The sequence below is a fragment of the Rutilus rutilus genome (assembly GCF_951802725.1).
Source record: "Rutilus rutilus genome assembly, chromosome: 2".
In the NCBI taxonomy this organism is placed as follows: domain Eukaryota; kingdom Metazoa; phylum Chordata; class Actinopteri; order Cypriniformes; family Leuciscidae; genus Rutilus; species Rutilus rutilus.
In genome coordinates, this window is record NC_140210.1 from 60,246,708 (window position 1) to 60,269,036 (window position 22,329).

Genomic DNA, 22,329 nt, shown 5'->3' on the forward strand with positions numbered 1-22,329 from the left:
GGAAACCGTAGCAAAACGTTGCGCACCGTTTTGAACTTGAATGTGCCCCTGGACTCGATCCGTTGAGGAGCTATTATGCCCGAACAAAAATTGTTCGGACCAATCAAATTGTCAGGGCGGGCTTTATACGATGATGGACAGATGAGCAACGGTAACGTAATCATCCACATCATCAAAAAGCCCTTGGGTTGAATTCGTTTACAACAAAGATGGCTGCCACTGGAGAATTGAGATTTCACAAGTTCACACTTACAAATAAGTCAGATAGAATAAATGCATATTTGACGTGCTGTCCGAGGAGAGGCTCCGGGATCGGTATTCGGCACGAACCCAAAGTACTCCCACCGTATTCCTGGCTGTGGAAGAACAGGCCGAGAGTGAGTGGAGGGATGCTGGAAACTGTCAAGGAATGTTAGGTGAGTTGACAGAGTGAATATATGTTTCCTCTCATGCTGATAGTGTAGGTGTTTGATGACAAGTTGATTGGATTGATTATGTGAACGTGCTCCTGCCGAACTTTGTTTATGAAACATTATGTGTCGATTTCGCCATCGCGTCTGTTATAGAAGATATCGACAGCGCATTAATTTTAAAAGAGGAACAGAGAACCGCGATCAAGGCATTTGTCGATCGGAAACATGAATGAAAACTTACTCCGTTGCTCTGATTGGTTGTTGTAGGTCTGTCCAATTGAGTGCAGAGGCATTTTCCTTCCTGATTTGGTTGAAACACGCCCCATAATCAAAGCTCAATGGAGCAGATCAGACTCACTCAGATCAGAATCTGAGTATGACGACGTCAGGCTAACTATCAACACTAAAGTATCAAACTTCTTGTACCAAAAAGTTAGCGAATGTTTGCTAATGGTTAGCGATAGATTGTAAGTGGCAGACCTCTTGGAGCTTTTTCTGTCTAATCATGTTGCAAGCAAATTTACGCAAACTAATTAAAACGTTAACTTAGACAAAATGAGAATTTACAAAAATCCACTTACATCCATATGCAGGACAGGTGATCTCTCTCCTCATTTCACCGCTTTCTCGCTTTATTACTCATATCTGATGGGAAAAGCGTATTCAAGTATTAGGAATCGCCCACTCAAGTTTTAGCAAACCAGGCACAGAGGTTGTAAAACGCCTACAACAGTTGTAAAACGCCCCAAAATTGAGGCACGCCTTTTGTTGCTCTGCAGAGACCTCGTTCTCCCTTCAGCGGCTGTCCCGCGCTCGAGCGCCTGATGATGACGTTCTGCTAGTTCAAGCTCTTCCGTTAGAACCGAGAAGACGCGGGACGTTAAAAACCCTCACAAACGATCATATGTCACGGTAAGTTCAGTCAGTCTTTATTTAATATCATGTCATGTTATTAGATCTGTGTTTATAAGACCATATGAAACATTTCTATTGAACTGAAAAGAACAAAAACTGGGCTATAAAAAGGACTGGATATCGAAAGTGAAAGTAAATATAACGGATTATTTTTATATCAGTCTGTGTTGATTTATTGAAAACTGAAACAGTCCTTAAAGCGACGTTATAAGCCGAGTTTCCTCACACATTTTCCGCTGTTTTGTTATCGACAAAGTGAATATCCGAGAAATAAAAAAGAAAGATTGCGAAATGTCCTTTCTCCAGCCTGTTTTCCATCAAATTGGCCTTTAAAAAAAAATGTATTTATGTTTTATTGAAGACAGAACAAGTAGCGAATATAGCTTAAAATTGTACAATACAAAATGTGGCAGCAGGGAATCCGAAAATTATATCATAATATGTTAATCACTTTTTTTCTTCTTTTTTACCTTGGGTATGAATTTACACGTGTTTTTGTTTATGTATATACAATTTTGCCAGCAGTATAAAAATATATATATATATATTCTACACAATGGTATCCTTTAATTTAGTAAATATTTAATACTATTTTACATTAAGGATAAATGCTGCCAATTCCCTCCAAAAACTTTGGATAATTTTACAATCAAAAAACAAATAAGTCAACAACTCTTTCTCACTTTACAGAAAGCATAAATCATCAATATCAATAGAATAGTGACATTCTCAGCATAATCTAAGGGTGGCGGAGGCAGAAAGCAGACGATGGGGGGGGGGGTGTGAAAGTGTGGCTGGGCCGGAATAATTCACATCATCCGATGTTTTTCTACTGGCTTCATTTGGGAGAAAGCAATGATGGACCGTCCCTCAGTGGCGCCAGTTCACTAACAGTCAAGCTATGGCAAGTTCATGACGTTATTTAATCTCACAATATTACGAGACAATATCAATTCAAATAAGTCAAAAATGACAGATAAGAGCGAGACACAACTGCAGTTACGACATTAACCAACAGCACCAACCCATTTAAAACCTAAAATATATATTTAAGAGAATAATCACATATTTGGAAACTGGAAATAACCTGGTGACAGCAGCTTTATGAATGAATACAAATTCCCTTACGGTCCTACAAAGAAAAGATGGAATAGAGATCTCATAAATGAGTGAATTCGGCTGGTTTAAAGCCACTATAGGCCTACGTCGCTAGCAAACAATGTGTTTTATCTGATTAAAGTGTGTTTACCCCTTCACTATTTTTCTGTGACTGTCTTTGGGACGCACAAAACATTTTTTTTGTTGGAACTTTTTGTTCACACAAAAATGGAAATTCAGTAATTATTTACTTATTACTTATTACCTTATAGCAGAAATGACATACTTCACCTTTAAACACTCATTTTAAGCTTTAAGCGCCATTGCTCAGTGCCATCACGTGAAGAAGGAAAACAGAAACACAGCAGGAGAGAGAGACCCGAGTCCTGACAAACAACTAAGTTATAGTACAATCATGTCTGAGTCCTGTATCGTCCGCCTGCCATACACTTCAGAAAACCCCTTGCCCAACAATATCACATGCTAACACTATTGCATAACCACGCCACGGCGGGCCAGACTAAAACCCTTAGCTTACCCCTTTATGGCTGATGTTTGTTCTAAACGAGTCAGAGTCGCTGAAGATGTTGATATCGTCATAAACTAATCAGACTATCTGGTAGTTCTCTTTTCATAGGACAAGAAAAACAGAGCATTACTGGGCGCTGGCGTGTGATGTCACTGAAGAGACGATTAGCATGTTCTGATTAATATTAGGATAGAGTTTTAATGCATGAAAAAACAATTTCGCCTTAGAGCGCATAAAAGCACCTTTAGCTAAAAATACATTTAGTCAAGATGGGTTGAATTATAACTAATTCAGCTTCTTCCTCAGCAAGATTTTGCTTCTGTTCCAATATCCCCAATTTATCCAGTAATTCTAACTTTTTTTATCTATTGATTTTTCTGATTCGTTACTATGTTTAACAGCAATCGTTCTGGCATTATATTTGGAAAATTATTTTTAAATCCTTTCTTTGAACCTGCCAAGATATCATTGGCAATATTTTTAACGCAGTTATTAAAATACTCATCATGAAGAAGATCATTATTAAATGTTCAGTTCCCTCTGAGACTAGAGTTCTCTTCTGTGCCTGTAAGCTTTAAAGAAATAAGCTTATGGTCAGTCAAAGGGGCATAAATATGAACAGTTTTCTCAAAATATTGCAAAGCAGATGTAAAAATTAGAAGCAAGTCAAGTCTAAATTGTAGAGTTGTTCTGATTCCGATACTAGTATCGGAAATGCCGCCGATACCAATAAAAATTCTGGCATCGGTATCGGCGAGTACTGTACATCTACCCATGTACCGATCCGATACCATTATATTAAACAATACCTAGTTATGCACGCTAGCTTTGCTTAACGCTGCAAATCGGAGATCAATTCTTCTTCGCTGCTCTAAACAGTGGTTGCTTGTGGCAACACAGGAAGTTGTGCTGTTGCCACAAGCAACCACTGTTTAGAGCAGCGAAGAAGAAATGAAAACGCGTGCAGTATGAGTATTTCAGACTGGACCAACCAGCCAGTAAAACGGCGACATGTCTCCAGGGGCGGCCTTAAGCATCTGGGGGCCCGTTTCAATAACTAATATGGGGCCCTGCCCACATAAAATGTAAACATAATAGAGCAGAAAAAGCAAGGATTCCTGTTGGTTTGCATCATATTATTTTATTATGCGCACTTTCAGCTTCATGAACAGGCAGCTCAACATAGAAATAATCCAACCTTATTTGATTAAAACTATATACAATTATACAGCGTTTTACGTTGGAATAAGCCTCGCCCTTTCACGCAGGGCAACATCACTGCTTAATTGATTTGCGCAGTATATTTTCAGCTGTCTGGGCTGACTTAAAAAAAAAAAAAAAACAGCTCAAACATCCCCTCAACTTGAAGTATTACGGAGCCCGGGAAGTCACCTGTGTGAGTAAAAATAAGCTAATTTTAAAAAAAATCCGTGGCGACGGTTTTGCAATCCGTGCGCCCAGTTTATAAACCGTACTCACGAATTCTCAAACTGTTCCCTCGGTTTAATAAACCGTACCCACGAGTTTTTAATCCGCGCTCTCAGATTTGAAAACAGTGCCTTCAGTTTTTGCAATCTGCACTAATTCATAAACCGTGCCCACGCTTTCACAATCCGTTCCCACGGGTTTGTAAAATGTACTCACGGATTTGTGACTCTCATTTTAGAAGAACACCAGGAGGTACGTTGTTAACGAATCTTATAGTATATTGTTTTATTGTGTATTAAGTGGAATACATCAAATTGTCTTAGTTGCGTCTAGCGGGTATGGGTGAATATACAATTTAATATGAATGGCGTGAATCAAAATCTTTTGTTTATTTGTGATAATCTTAACACTTTAGTATTCTAAAATACTAAATAACAAAAATAACAAAAGCGTCTTCTAATATAGCATATAAAATGTAATAATAATAATTATAATTATTATTAGAGTTTATAACTATAAATGAGTTCACTTAAGACAGTAATATGTTTATCATAAAATAATTTATGAACGCTTTATTTAAGCAAAAATTATGCAAAAAAATGTAGGCCTATTTTATCCAAAACTGTAAAAGGTTAGGTTATAGCCTATAAAAATAAAGCATTGATAAATTATTTTATGACAAACATATTACTGTCTTAAGTGAACTCATTTATAGTTAAACACAAATAATAATAATAATAATAATAATTATTATTATTATTATTATAATTATTATAATTACATTTTACATATTTAGAAGACGCTTTTGTCCAAAACTTACAAAAAAGGAACAAAGCAATTCGTCAAATATCAGTCATATACAGGTTAGAAAATAATACTAAAGTGTTAAGATTATCACAAATAAACAAAAAAAATTTGAAGTGGCCGAGAGCTACTCATGTAGGCCTAATGCAATAATTAAATCTCTTAAATAATAACTCTTAATTGATTAATAAATCTCATAACTCTCATATTAACAACTATGCTAACTGTTTTAGACCTATAAGAGTTATTGTAGGTCTATATATGTCACCCTTAATTGACATATATATATATATATATATATATATATATATATATATAATTATTATACTATAAAAACACATAATTATATAAATTAATTACATAACATAATCATTTCATGATTATAGTGACCAAAATGAGCATGGTTATCACATGATCCTGTTCAAAAAGTAGCCTAGGCTACTAATACTACACAATGAAATCAATTCACCAAGTTTTATGTCGAAAACCAGCAAATAACAAATAAACTTATACCATCAATATGCACTTTTTGTTTACATAAACATTAAAATAGTAACATTAAAAATGATGGCCAAATTTGAAAGGAGTGTCTTGCAACATGTTATCTACTAACATGTACAAGTTCAAATAAAGTTTTGACAAAAACGTTTTTATAAAAAGTTAAACCTCGCATATTTCATTTTTATAAAAAGAATGATTAAAAAAAGACAAAATACTGACATTTACAATGCACATTATCTTTTATAGTAAAATTCGGTCCGATTTTCCCGTGGCGTCTGTCGTTGCTAATGCTATGCAACCATGCGCTCTCCACAACGACAAAGAAGTTTTAATAGCTAATGGATTTCCACCACCGAAAAACGCTTGCTGTAGCTCTGCTAGAATATTTATTTACGGAGAATAAAAAAACACCCGTAGTTTGGGTGCACCCCCATCCTTCATGTTGACTCGTTGCGCCTGGAAAAAAATGAGCGCGTCGCTTCAATTATTTGAAATAACGAACTTGAGCGCGCAAAAGACGCGATATTGAACGGCCCTTGGTGAGCTACCTCCAATCAGGCCACGAGCTACTGGTAGCTAGCTCGCGAACGACGTGTTGGAGACCACTTTAGACATTATGTCTGAAAATCAATATCCTAGGGAGAAAATGAATGGGATTTTCCTGTTCTGTTGGGGGCCCCCTTGGAGGGCGGGGCCCGTTTCAATTGAAACGGGTGAAACATAGGTAAGGCCGCCTCTGCATGTCTCATATGCCATACTGCAATTTCGAGGCACAAGTATTAGCAACACGGTTCGTTGGACCATTTTTCCTGCAGACCAAAATTTCGTTATTTCAAATGAGGCGCGCGGCAAGCGCATAGAGACGCTGGCGCCCAACATCAAATGGCAAACGTAATGAAAACGGAACAAAATTGCTCTACTCGTTATTTTGTGCTTCACGGACCATTAAATAGTTTGGACCAGTGCAGCGTGAGCTGATCTTGATCAAGCGACACTGTTACTACACAGCGCTAAGACATCCAGTAAAGAAAGCATTTGAATTCGCCACTGAAGTAATAACATTGCTGCGAGATCTAGTGAGAAACATTCACATTTCTCCGTTATTAACGGATCAAACAGCGCTGATGTGGAAACCAGAAACATTGTGCTTTCAAGTAACGTTACGTCGGTTTTGCTTTGACATTATGAATAAAATTCCTGCCCTCAAATGTTAATCTGAAATAAAATAAACCTTTGTTTATAACTACTACAATATTACATTTCATTTTTTTATAAGGAGCTGTTTTTGTTTTATGTCAAGTATAGCTCCATCATTGCTCAAAGTAAAAAATGATCATACTTTATGATGTTAGTTTTAATAAAAAAAAAATAAAAAAAAAATGTAAATCAAGGAAATTTCTCTGCCATTTCTTTCTTTTTGCTGTATTGAAAACGTACCGAACTGTGACACCAGTGTATCGTATCGAACCGAACCATGAATTTTGTGGACCGTTGCACCCCTATTATTCATATATCATTTTTTTAGATTCCTAGATTTATTTGTTGCACTTTTTTATACAGTTATATTGTAAAACTAAAATACATTTAAAAAAATAATTCTATCAATTCATACAGGGCTAGTATGAATTGCAGCTGTATAGATACACACCCAGGTATCGGATTAGTACTCGGTATCGGCCGATACCCTGAGTCCAGGTATCGGAATCGGTATCGGGATGGGAAAAAGGGTATCGGAACATCTCTACTAAATTGCAAAGATTTGTTTTTGTTAGACCATGTATATTGTAATCTCCCGGGGTTGTAGGTTCGCCAAGTATGTGTAAGTGATAAGTTGGCACACAAGAGTTACACATGTTAGGTTAGATTGTGTGTCACGTTGACAAGAACAAGGAGGATATTTATTTATCAATTGTCCAAGCATTCATTAAAAATCACTCTTTTGGACAAATTGTCCCCATTGAAACCCATTAAAACTGTACTTTTTTATCCCCATTTAATTATAAAATGATGCAATCTTTGTTAATAGACTTTCATTCTATTTTTACAATTTTTTTTATCAGATGGTGCCATTTTTTCAGGTTTGGTCTATAAAGCAAATTTATAGCTTTATTTATAGCTCGCTTTATTCCTGTTCTCTGCTTCGGCATATTGTAGCCAATTGGATAAATTAGGCAACGATATTTGTGTGGGTGTGTTGTAGGGGTGTGAACCGACACTGGTCTCATGGTTCGGTTCGATTACAATTATCATGTCATCGATTCAGTTCAATTCGATATCACAATGCATCGTGATGCACCGCATTCTCAATTTTAAATTTTTCTTCAAAAGTGATGTTTCAAGTTTCAAGGGAGTAAAGCTTGTTTATGCCATTAAGAAAAGGAAAATCTGTCAAATAAATTTTGTTTTAAAGAAATGTTAATTTAAAAGCAGCGCTCATTAATCAGTGTATTATGTTACCATTAAAGTTGCGCGCATCAACCGTCGCCGAATCCGCTGTTGAAGGTGACGATCATCCATTTATAATCACGCATAACAACACAGAATAATTGTAATTCGGGTGCGGATACTTAAATCAGAGAAAATTATTTGGGTGGGCGGATGATTTATTTTTGGCTGCGGATTTGGCGTTGGAGCTCATCTGCTTAGTCTAAAGCATTCAGACTGCAGGCGCTAACAGCTCGGGGTGAAAACGACTAACGTGGTTTATCAAGTTAGTGGTATTACCTCCTGCATATTCTATTTGTGCGTGACATGAGCGCACACAGCGCGTGTCTTCTGCAGGTCGTGCTTACCAGGTTGTTCATAAAAAGCCGAAATGTGCCCAGATGTAGGCTTTAAAGTAGTTGGAGCATTTTTAATTTTCTCGCACTCGTGTCTCACCTCCCTCTGCCATTGTATGCTACCGCGACAAAGCACGTACGCGTCAAATGACGTCAGAAAAGTGCAAGTACATTATAATCGGTTATGGTCTATTACTGAACTGATACCGAATCGTCCTTGTCTGCATCGCGATGCATCGTAGAAACGATAAATTTTGACACCCCTAGTGTGTTGGTATGGATGTCAGAGTGTGGTTGGTATGTGTGTTATAAAAAAATGTGTTTGTGTGCATGTGTGTGTTTGTAATATTGAGAGAGAAAAACTCAACTGCAAATACAAACAAATCCAATCGCTGTGTATCTCCAGTGGAGTTTTGCTGGCATCCAGTGGGGAAAGTCTAGTACTGCGCCCAAACAAAATCTTACCGAAAGCTAATTTTTTTAGATATCATCCTCATATTTGGAACACAACTTATTTAGATGTATGTAGGGCTGTAATCAACCAAAGAAAATCTTGGTCGACTAAAGTCCTGAAATTTTCGACTAAAAATCGACTAAAAATGACGTTAGGTAAAAAAAAACACTTTAAATTAATTAGCTGCGCACTGTGCGCCTTGTTGCCTTGTTGTCCGCCTAAATGAATTATAAATGTCCGCCTAAATGAATTATAAATAAACATAAAAAACTAGTAGGATATTTGCAGTATTAAATCGTTTTTGACGTAATTATTTTGCACTGAAATGAGTCTGACACACGAGTCTGTCGGCTCTGACAGCGTTGCATCACGTGCACCTGCGCAATATCATAGCCTATGATTTCCGAAAATACTACTATGTTGTCAACTAGTGATATCATGACAAGAACTTTTGAGGAATATGTAACATAATTTAGACAATTGTTTTTGTCATATGTATTATAATAACTGACAGACACTATAATTTCAGCCGCTCTGTGCAGCTCGCGAACATAGAAGCTCAGCTTCGCGGCTGGGATACGAATAGACTATTAACTTAAAGCTTTTACTCTTAAACACAAAGGGCACGTCCACTTTAATAAAAAAAATTATATTTATTAAACAAACCAGATCAAGTAATAATATTCAGCAAACCTTCTAGTAGCCTACTTTCTTCAATCTGTCTCTCTTCTCCAGTGGGTTGGGCTAATCCAAAAGAAGTGAAAACAAGGGGAGTGTTCTGAAGACAGACTGTTACCTGTGAAACAGCGGTGCTCTGAAAACACCGCCATTAGCAACTAGTGTTTTCCACCTGATGAAATGAACGCGGCAAAACTGATGAAATGAACGCGGCAAAACCTATTTTTTTACAGTCTATGGGCAAAACTGATGAAATGAACGCGGCAAAACTGATTAAATGAACGCGACAAAACTGATTAAATGAACGCGACAAAACTGATTAAATGAACGCGACAAAACTGATGAAATGAACGCGGCAAAACCTATTTTTTTACAGTCTATGGGCAAAACTGATGAAATGAACGCGGCAAAACTGATTAAATGAACGCGACAAAACTGATTAAATGAACGCGACAAAACTGATTAAATGAACGCGACAAAACTAATGAAATGAACGCGGCAAAAAATCGACCAATCAGAATTTTGGTCGAGCCAGAACGTATCGACCAAATAATCGACTAATCGACTGGGAGATTACAGCCCTAGATGTATGGCTTTGATTTTCTAGCCGTTTTCGAGTTCAACTTGTTTCATAAAATATATATTTTATATAAAATAATGTTCATAAATAATTTTCATAAACTTAAACCTATATAACTTTTTTTGGGGATTTACTTATTAAATTTTTTTTACTTCAGCAATAATCTGCCAAGGGTATTCTTTAAAATGATACCAAACTTAAAGGGATACTTCAGGATTTAGCATTAAGCTTTGTATTAGTAGAAAACCTGTAGTATTTTCGAATTACCGTGCTTTCCTCCTTCATGTCCCCCTCAGATGAGAGATTTATGTATTTTTTGTCTGGAAAAAATCCTCAGATGACGCAAAAATCGTCATTTTGCGTCATCGGAGGATTTTTTGGCCAGAGCAGGGCTCCAGACTAACTTTTTTTATTAGGAGCGCTATAGCCCCTAACTTAAAATTTTAGGAGCGCAAGCAGAACATTTAGGGGCACACCTTAAATCACCTTACAATGCAATTATTCACATTTTCCCCCAAATAACTGTATTACTGACAAATGCTTTGATAATAAATAGACATAACGTACAGAAATTACAATGTGCAGTTTTACTTTAAGTTCACAGGGCTCCAGACTAACATGTGAGGGCAGCAGTTCAAAAGCAAAATGAGTGGCAAAATAGCTATTAGGGAGTGAAAATAGCCAATAAGCTATTATTTTACAAGCATATGTTTACAATGGTAATTTAATCTTTTTTCTTTGTGTGAGTTTTCCTACTTCTTGAAACTTTTAGTTTTATAAATAGGGACAATCTTTAAAGGATGAACAAAAAAATGTTTTGGTCAACACATTAAAAATAACATTTAAATATGATATTATAGTTTTGAAGTGCTGGAAAAAGATATGTGTAGGCCACTGTTATAACCATAGTATACCATAGTTACAGTTAAGTGTTACTACATTAAATCCATGGTGAATGTTGTTGATCTGTGGACCTAAAGCCTTCTATAACTTGTTCGTTCATGCCACGATCTTGGTTTTTCCTGGAGAAACTTTCTCCTGGTCCACTTTCTCCTGGTTTCCACGTCAGCACTGTTTGATCTGATATGGTTTATAACAGAGAATTCTGCGTCGAATCTGAATGTTTCTCACTGGATCTCGCAGCGATGTTATTAATTCTGTCACAAACTCAATGGATTTCTACACTGGATCTCAACGATGTAACAGTGTTGCGTGATCGAGATCCGCCCGCGACTGGCGAGAGAAGCTCTGCACTGTCTATAATTGGTTCATACTATTAAACGGTCCGTGAAGCAGAAATGAGTAGCGCAGTTTTTTTTTCGCTTTCATTTTGTTTTGATTTATTAACATGTCACTCTATGCTCTATACTCTATGCTTGAGGCTGAGATTGTGTCTAACTAGCGTATTGTGTTTAAACTGCGAAGTGCCTGCACTGTCTGCAAACTTCGTGTTCCCCGCAGTTCTGGGGTAGCGACTGCAACATTCACAGTTCATTAAGTTCGTCTCCTTACAGTACCTCAACCAGCTGAATTCTCTCAGCCAGTCTTCCCGAAAATGGTGGGTTCGGGCCAGGGGCGGAGCTAGACTCTCAGTACAGTGGGGGCGGAGCTTCATCATGGGGCCCTCTGCTACCAAGTCATTTTAAAATCAAAACCGTTAAAAAAAAACGTAAAATATCTGATGAATGCATATGTAATAATGTGTCACTTGTTGAGCCAAGTAAGCTTATGTTAAATAAAACACAAAGAAAAGACACATTTTTGACAAGTTTGTATTGACGAACAAAGAAAACAGTTTCCCAGTCAAGTAAAAATGTTTTTAGCACCACAGCACCACAGACAGCGCCATCTGATTGACAGCGATGGTGCTGAACAGGCCAAGTGCGCTCAATCAGTGCCACATTATAAAATTGACATGGCACTATTATATATTGAACAAAAAGTTTGTTTACAACTCCATAGGTAGGCTAAAGGTGCTACATGAAAACTTAACTGGAATGAAAACTTCTGATTGAGTGACTTATTCATAACTAAAATATACATTTTTAAAGATGATTTTTTTTCTTACCATTTTGTTGTTAACAATCCTGCAGAACAAATAAATCTAACAAAACTATATCATGGTCCCTTATTATTAAATCTTCATCCTTCTCTCCTTCATGGTGGCAGGACGGCGTCGGTGGTGAGATCCATCTTTAACTCAGAATACAATGCACGAAAAGAGCAAAACTCCTCCACTACGTCTTCTGGCTTGGGCATGTCTTCTGAGTAGAACCGGGCCAGCTCAAGCATTTTCTCCTCAGCATCAGAGTGCTCAAACCGCTTTGGGCAGAGTACTGCGAACAGTTTGGCCATTTTTTTGAAGTCTGAAAATCGACTTTCAAATTGCCCCACAAAAACATAGAGAATGTAAAAATAAAAACCTGCTTTGAAGCGGATCTGGTCTAGGCCTGTTGCGATAGTCAATAAATCAATTAATTGCACGAAAAAAAAAAAAGAGCTCGATCATTTTTCCGGCCGCGATAATTCCATTTGCATGCTTGTTTGTTTTCCTCGTCTCTCTCTCTCTCTCTCTCTCTCTCTACCAAATAGACTGGATGACCACTCTCGGTTCCTTAGCGTATAGGAGGAGTGAACCCTCTTGTTGTCAGTTGCATGGTCTTTGTGTGGGGAGGCGGCACAGCGGCGCTTGTCAAAGTGACAAAGTAACAAATTCTGAAAAGCGCCGACACCTGCAGGATTTCACCTGACGGTACACAAGCATATTATAATCTATCTGTTCCGTGAGAGCCTTTATTGACGTTTTTAAATCTGAAAACTCCAAAAAGCAACGAAATTGTGAGACTGGTTGTTCTCTCGAACGATACTCGACGACAACGCTCAGCCATCAGGAAGTGAGTGCTTCTAATTCTCCATTGAATCCAATGGGGTTGCTGTGTCCATTTCTTTTACTGTCTATGGATCTCACTCACAGAATGTACACATAGTGTCAACCATCTTTTTTTGAAAGCTAAGCTAGCAGGCTCTTGTTCTGTGGAGAAAGCTGAGTAGTGGAGAAAGCTGAATAGTAGGGGTTACCATCCTCTTTTTCTCTGACATCTCCGGCCGTCGAGATCATCCAAAATGTTCAGGATTCGGCTTTTGCTTTCTGCAGTCGCCATTCATTGTTTACATGGGTAGTTGACGTGACGTGGCTTTTTCACCGTCACAGAAGATAAAAAATAATTTATTTCACATTTTCATCATTTAGAATACTGTAAATGGTTAAACATTTTCTTGTTTTACATGAATTTGTTGTTTTAATACCCGAGTTATTATTATTATTTTTTACAACTTTGAGCCAAATCTCAAAATCGTCCTAAGGTGTGATGGTAGACAAAATTATTTCATACATAATATATGTATATATAAATAAAGAAAGTGGTCATCACTTTTCCTATACATACATTTCTAAAAGTGTAGGAATATCATAAAGTTTGTCACAGAAAAATGCAATAACCTGATATTAAGTTGGGCAATATCATGGATAACTACATTAGTTGAAAGACCCCATTCAAGGTCATGTGACTGAAGACCCCTATGAAGCCCATGAGCAGTGCACATGTTAAGTATTTCTCTCAGAATTGTTCAAATATTTAACTGTTTTCAGACCACTTAAGTTATTAAGTTTTTTTGTCCTTTGGTGTGACACCCCTAAATTTCATTTTTTTTATTCAAATTTGTATTTTTAACAGCAGGACTATGTAATATTATGCAAATGTATCATGCCAATTGCTAATGACAGTTCAGCTAGTATTAGCATGGTTATTAACTGCCACAAAAGCTCAAATGTCCTTTGGTGTGACAGGAAAGTCACAGAAAATGTCCGTTGGTGTGACACTTTGGCCTGTCACACCATAGGACGCAGATGTCACAAATTAGGACAAGACCTCCTTAAGAAGCTATTAAAACAAATAGATAAAGTTTCAAAAAAAAAATAAAAATAAATGTCCTCCTTTATAATTGTTACAATAAACACTATATATTCTGACTATTTTTATGCAATGACTATCTTTGTCCTTTGGTGTGACGTTTTGTCCTATGGTGTGACACACATAAAACAACAGAAACATATACTTATTTTAAAATATATTTAAAAAAAAGAGTCAAGTTTGGCATTAGGGGAGTTACAATAATATCTCCTCTTAGATAGGTACAATTTCAAACAGTTTTGTAATGTTGGCGAAAAAGTTTTATTGACATTCGTAGGGAAAAGTTTATCAAGTTCATCTATTCATGGTGAAAATGATTCTAATTAGTACTTTCATGTAAAATAAATATCACTTTAAGAAAATAATGTTTTAATAATGTGAACAATTCTGTCTCAAGTAATTTTTTTATGTTATTTAATATAATTTCTTAGTACTTTTTAAATGTCACACCATAGGACACATTTACAGTACTGTTGAGTGAAAACGTGAAAAAAAATATATGAAGTCATTGACAAAATGAGTGACCACTACTATTTTCTGAAACTACAGTTTTCATACTCCATAAATATATGTATTTTTTCTTAAAAAGTTATGTTTTCCAAAAAAAGTACTTTTTCATGGCCATTTGTCAACTACCCACATGCACATCTTTTGTTTCAATCTAACTGAATTCATTCCGATTGGTGAATCTGAATGTAGTGTTTACATGAACACTAAACAAGTGATCGGTTGATGTGCGTTTTAAAATTCCCGCTCCTCCGTGAGAGATACGAGACCGGTGCGTCTCACAGGTGTCGCTCATCAGTAATCACGCCACTGGCCTTGCGCCGTTCTCCCGCGCCCCTCAGCCTCGTCCTGCTCGCAACAGTAAACATGATGAATGGCGACTGTAGATCGCAAAAGCCGAATCCCGGACATTTTGGCATTTCGAAATACTGGGCAGACTCGTCCAATATCAGAGACTCACTAGTAGCCTAGCGCTCTCTTACCGGTAGGCGTGGCTTGGGAGTGGCCTCCTAGGGCAGCGAAGCAAGTGCATTCTGGGAGTTGTTGTCTTTCATCCACATAAGCCAAAAATACATTTTCTGGCTTTTCTCAGTCTAGAAAGCTCCAAATTCAAAAATAATTTCACATTTCTTCTACATAAATTACCCATTTCAAATACACATTCATCTTTCCAGAGGTGAAGTATCCCTTTAAGTCCCAAACAGTTTTTTGACACAGACATTTTCGTCTCCTATGTAGCTATGTGTAACTTTTTAATTGTCCAATGTTTTAATTGTACAATTGTTTAATTGTAAAACTTTTTAATTTAATTGTAATTTAATCCAGTATACAGTAAGAGGCGCTAAACATCCTTCACGATAGAACTAAACCCGCCAGAACACTAAATGATGAAGAAGACGAGAGATGGGCGGGGTTTATTTGTTGTTGACCTGAGGCTTCTGCGCATGCGCAATCTAAGGAAACATATTTGCGCAGAAACTGAAAGCAAAGAAGATCCTTTGGAAATGTAAATTCCCCTTTACGTTTTGAAACAGACATAAATATTACATTACGGTAAGTTAATTGTAGAGATGCACCGATTGATCGGCTGGTGACCGGAATTGGCCGATTTTCACGTGATCGGAAATATATATATATATATATATATATATATATATATATATATATATATATATATATATATATATATATATATATATATATATATAAATTATATATATTTATATATATTTATTTATATATATATATATATATATATATATATATATATATATATAATTATAAATATAATTTGCAATAAACAATGTATCATTACCGATAACTGATCATGCAGTTTAATTACCCCTTGACAGGCCCCAAACATGTTTGATAAAGGAAACATTTACAGTGTGTATATAGCCTATATGATGTGTATTATATTTTAGCTCAAAAACAATTGTAATAAAAAATAGGATCATAAAATGCGCAACATATCAGGAGATCATTTACCACTTAATGAAGTTTTGTTTTGTAAATCGTCAGACATGATTTTTACCACTTGCATTTCTTTAAAGCCAATTTCGTTTTGTACAAATTGTATCTTTATTTTAATAAATGTTTCCTCAACCAATTGCATGTATTTAATAAATAAAAAGCAAATAGACAATATAATAACCGTGACATGGAGGCGCCGGTGCGCTGTGTTCACTTGCATTGCGAACTTGAGCGCATCTCATCATAAATGAATGAAACTCAGCGTAGGCTTATGCCTCATACATTAGCATTAAATATCTTTGCTGCATCCTTTCTAGAACAGACAAGGGCTTTCTTGCGGCTCGCATCAGCAGAGCATTGCATCGTCCATAGACCGCAAAACAATCAGCGGATGGCGGGCGGGGCTTTGAAATTTGGTCAAAAAACGTTGGTGCGGATGATGAGTTTTGTCATTTGACTCGCGTCATAACCGTCACACCAATTCTGAAACCGTCACACCCCTAATATATATATATATATATATATATATATATATATATATATATATATATATATACACATATATATACATATATATATATATATATATATATATATATATATATACATATATATATATATATATATATATAACACACACACACACACACACACACACACACACACACACACACACACACACACACACACATATATACATAGGCTATATACACTCACCTAAAGGATTATTGACCCCTGTGTTTGACCCCCTTTCGCCTTCAGAACTGCCTTAATTCTATGTGGCATTGATTCAACAAGGTGCTGATAGCATTCTTTAGAAATGTTAGCCCATATTGATAGGATAGCATCTTGCAGTTGATGGAGATTTGTGGGATGCACATCCAGGGCACGAAGCTCCCGTTCCACCACATCCCAAAGATGCTCTATTGGGTTGAGATCTGGTGACTGTGGGGGCCATTTTAGTGCAGTGAACTCATTGTCATGTTCAAGAAACCAATTTGAAATTATTCGAGCTTTCTGACATGGTGCATTATCCTGCTGGAAGTAGCCATCAGAGGATGGGTACATGGTAGTCATAAAGGGATGGACATGGTCAGAAACAATGCTCAGGTAGGCCGTGGCATTTAAACGATGCCCAATTGGCACTAAGGGGCCTAAAGTGTGCCAAGAAAACATCCCCCACACCATTACACCACCACCACCAGCCTGCACAGTGGTAACAAGGCATGATGGATCCATGTTCTCATTCTGTTTACGCCAAATTCTGACTCTACCATCTGAATGTCTCAACAGAAATCGAGACTCATCAGACCAGGCAACATTTTTCCAGTCTTCAACTGTCCAATTTTGGTGAGCTCGTGCAAATTGTAGCCTCTTTTTCCTATTTGTAGTGGAGATGAGTGGTAACCGGTGGGGTCTTCTGCTGTTGTAGCCCATCCACCTCAAGGTTGTGCGTGTTGTGGCTTCACAAATGCTTTGCTGCATACCTCGGTTGTAACGAGTGGTTATTTCAGTCAAAGTTGCTCTTCTATCAGCTTGAATCAGTTGGCCCATTCTCCTCTGACCTCTAGCATCAACAAAGCATTTTCACCTACAGGACTGCCGCATACTGGATGTTTTTCCCTTTTCACACCATTCTTTGTAAACCCTAGAAATGGTTGTGCGTGAAAATCCCAGTAACTGAGCAGATTGTGAAATACTCAGACCGGCCCGTCTGGCACCAACAACCATGCCACGCTCAAAATTGCTTAAATCACCTTTCTTTCCCATTCTGACATTCAGTTTGGAGTTCAGGAGATTGTCTTGACCAGGACCACACCCCTAAATAGAATAGAATCGGGCATTTATATAGCGCTTTCATATGTACTACTGTACACCCAAAGCGCTTTACAATCATGTCAGGGGATCTCTCCTCAACCACCACCAGTGTGCAGCATCCACTTGGATGATGCGACGGCAGCCACAGTACAACGGCGCCAGTGCGCTCACCACACACCGGATATAGGTGGAGAGAGGAGAGAGAGTGATAGAGCCAATTCAATGTAAGGGGATTATTAGGAGGCCATGATTGGTAAGGGCCAATGGTGTGTGGCCATGACACCGGGGTTACACCCCTACTCTTTACGAGAAATGCCATGGGATTTTTAATGACCACAGAGAGTCAGGACCTCGGTTTAACGTCTCATCCGAAGGACGGATGCATTGAAGCAACTGCCTTGTGATTGGTTGATTAGATAATTGCATTAATGACAAATTGAACAGGTGTTCCTAATAATCCTTTAGGTGAGTGTATGTATATATTGTTTGCGCAATGATCTGTTTAGAACTCCCCCCCCCCCCCCCCCCCAAAAAAAGGAATATGGGTGAAAGGATGGATAAGCACACGCGGGCAGCAGGGATTGTCTGTCAGAGAGAGTTGGAAGTGAGTAAAACATTATAATGAAAAAGCAGCTGCCTGTTGTGGTTTGGCAACGATGGTTACAAATACAAAGGACTTTTGTAATGTCATAACAAGCTGATCATTGGCTGTTGCTCGTCGCGACACGTGACACCGCAGGCTATCGAGTCGGCCGACAGCTCCAGATATTTGACATGCTTGATATTTGTCTGGCGTCGGCGATGTGTCAGCGAGCGTTTTTGATGCGTCGTTAAGTATTTCACACTTGAAGATTGGCGAGCGCGGATCAACCGCAGATTTGTATGCGATTACAGCCCGACCGGTCGGCGAGCTCTTGCAAAACTTGCAAATCGGGCTCTTAACTAGCCATTAGTGTGATATAAACTGCTGTCAGTGACGTCACTTTACAAGGATGCTCCACAATCTGCTGCAACTACACAGTCTGAACGCACAGAAATCTCTAGAATGTCATTGTGTGTGTAGTATTGAGATTTGATTTTACTGAACTGGAATAATCTAAATGTTCTGTATGATTTGTTCTGTTTTTCCATGCACAGTTTCTGAAGTCAGTTTCTCATTATGGAGAAAAGAGTGAAGAGGAAGAGATCTTCATCTCCAGATCCCAGCTGTGTGTCTGTGAAGATTGGCAGATCAGTGACTCCTCCTCCTGACCCCAGTGATAAAGCAGTGACCTCTGACCTCAGTGATAAAGCAGTGACCTCTAGCCTCAATGATAAAGCAGTGACCTCTGACCCCAGTGATGAAGCAGTGACCTCTGACCCCAGTGATGAACCAGTGACCTCTGACCTCAGGTGAGTGTAAACCTGGAGTGGTGAATTAACTGTTTTATGGGAGACAAAAACACACTGAATTCACACAGAGAGATGAGATTTGCTGTAGGGCTGCAACTAACGATTATTTTGATAATGGAATTATTCTTTTTTTTTCTTTTTCTTTTTTTCATTGAATCAGATGAACAATCCCAAATATAGAATGAGTATGAATTCTTAAACATGTATTATTTTTAGTCAAATTTAATTTAAATCCATAATAAAAAAATAAAAAAAATGTGTCCACATCCTGCCCAATGTTGTCCTCCAAACATTGTGTAATATAAAGACTATGAAAACAAATATAGTGAATTAATCTCTGTACGCTGTGCTGTACTTTATATGTGCAAAAAAAGGTTAAAATACAAACATTACATTCCCAAACAAAAAACAACTGATTGCTTACCATTAAAAGCAGAAGTTGAAATGACTGAATTAAAAATTATAATAAACGTAAACAAAAACATGAGGTAGGCTATGAGAAACACACATTCACTCTGAACACAGTAATTATATTGCATTAATAGGCTATTTCAACAGTATCCCTGCTTTCATAAAAATATGATTACTTTTCCAAAATGTATATTTTATTCAGACAATAGTTTATTCAAAATGCATATGTTTATTTACATCTGCACTTGTTCATGTTGTCGGTTTATGCAAAATGGAAATACGCTAACATTGGAAATCCTTTCTAACATTTACAGATTAAGATGTAGCTGTAAAATGTAAGTTATGCGCTGAGAAAAAACACGTCTCTAAGGTAATAAACAGCACACTCATCTGTCAGAGCACAACAGTGCTAGCCGCGGTAAACTCTTATGCTTTTGTTTGAAGAGCTTAAAAACATAAAGCATGCTCGTGTTTCAGACAACTAGAGTCCTGCACCATTCCCACAAAAGATCTCTCTGTGTCCTCCGCTAATTTCCATATGCGTTTTATCCATAGAAATTAGTTACTCACTTATAGGGGTGGGAATTGGCAAAAATGTGACGATTCGATAGTATTGCGATATTTGGGCCACGATTCAATGTTATTGTGATTCTTAACGTATTGCGATTCGATTCTGCGACGTATTGCGATTCATGTCCCCCATATTATTCAAAGGCATTACAAAAAATTAGGAAAATAAGAAGATTTAATTCTAGATAATGTTCACATCTTATACAGATTAACTGAAGTGCAAAAACTTAGAAGGGTAGTGCAAAAACTTTATCCTTAAACATTCAGGAATGAACTTATTACAGGCCAGGACGTAATTATCTCTATCTCTGTATATAAATACATTGTTAAATATTGTTAAATACAATAGAGTAACATAAAGCAGACATAATAGTATAAACTTGACAACTGCACCACCATGGCTGAGTAGCACTGGCGGTGGTCCGCCAAAACACATTTTTTTTATGTGAATGCTATTTTATGTGAATATTATGACACGAGTGAAGCACAAAGCTTTGTTTACAAAATAAATAATAGGTTAGCAAATAAATGTTACATCGATTCGCAGCCATGGAAAAGTTTGGATTCATGATGAATGAGAGAGTTGTGCGTGAGCCCATAACTTTAACCCTCTGGGGTCTGAGCTGTTTTCTGGGCCCTGGAGGTGTTCTGACATGCTCTGACATTTGTGCTTATTTTTGTCACTTGTGTCATTTTCATGGCTAAAGTCTGATTACACTGTATTCAGCACAAACTCTGCTACAATAATAGATCAACAGCATGTGTGTAAAAGTTTGTAGTTTTGAGATAATGACATTTATGCGTGGTTTGTGAAAATACAAAAAAAAATTCTCACTGAAATAAGGTCATGAAACCCATACTTATTATTTCTTCACAAGACTTTTGAAAATTGTATCACGTAGCCTAGAATAATTGCTCTAAAACTATGTGAAAATCACCCTGACTGCTCATTCAGAGAAGACAATATATTGATTTAAAATTTTTACGACGTGTTTTGTGTGAAAAAGCAATATGCGAAGGGGCGGATCACCTCATTAATATGTAAGGCTTTTTACACCTGAGAAAGACAAAGACACTTCCTATTGGCCCTATTAGGAGCTTATCAGGGCCCATCATTCTGACCAACCTTGCACAAAGAATGAGGAGATTTAAAAAAAAATGGCTTTTAAAATTGTTTGGATTTATTTACAACATAATCCAAAGATACACAACAAAAAAACACTTATTGATAACAGTGACTACGTTTACATGCAGCCAATATCCGGGTTATGGTCGGGTTAGGGTCACTATTTGGGTTTCTGAAACATTCGGAATAACCCGTTTACATGCGTGAGCAGAGAGAGTTACTCCTGTATACATGGAATTTGTAATCAGTTGGGAATATCCCGATGTAAACGGCGACGCACGGTTAGCGTCAGGACGTACGGACAACCTTAAGACGCAATATGCGTCATTTCCAATTCTTCTTCCTGTATCCAAAGACAACAACAACAGCAGCAACACGCGGATAATGAATAGTTCGGGGCAGATAGCGATCGCCTTTGTTTGCGCTTTCCTTCTCGCTCCAAAAGTGTGTTGCTGTGCTGCGTCTCGCCATGTTAACCTCTACTTCTTGTTTACTTCCGGTATACTGCACGTGGGTTTCTGTATGCGCCGTCTCTACTCAAAAGACCAAGGTTCCTTGCGAATAGAACATGCGCAGAACACAAATCAATGTTCCTTTTGATGGGGATATGCTGATACGCGTTTACATGACCAAATATTCGGGTTAGAAAAGGGGTACCCCAGGGGTAATATCCAGGTTTTTAAAAACCGGGATATGAGCATATCCGGGTTTTTGCCGGTGTTTACATGGCCGTGCGCGACCGGGTTAATGGTAATATCCCGGTTTTGAACGGGTTATTGGCTGCATGTAAACGTAGTCAATGATCCAAAGAAAGAGACCTTTGTGCCATTCCTAAAAACATTGTACATACCTTTCATTTCCAAGGTGTTTGATTTTCACTT

At 37.4% G+C, this 22,329-nt stretch overlaps 1 protein-coding gene across 1 annotated transcript in view; it reads left to right on the forward strand.

The window, feature by feature from the left end:
- Window positions 1-1,220: 1,220 nt before the first annotated feature.
- The window catches only part of LOC311286233 (NACHT, LRR and PYD domains-containing protein 1 homolog), a 118,805-nt gene continuing 97,696 nt past the window's right edge, over window positions 1,221-22,329 (forward strand). Inside the window, exons 1-2 of the mRNA XM_084402350.1 lie at window positions 1,221-1,325; window positions 19,087-19,341. Coding sequence (XP_084258476.1) covers window positions 19,109-19,341 — 233 coding nt within the window. The 5' untranslated portion in view covers window positions 1,221-1,325; window positions 19,087-19,108. The remainder of the gene's footprint in view (window positions 1,326-19,086; window positions 19,342-22,329) is intronic.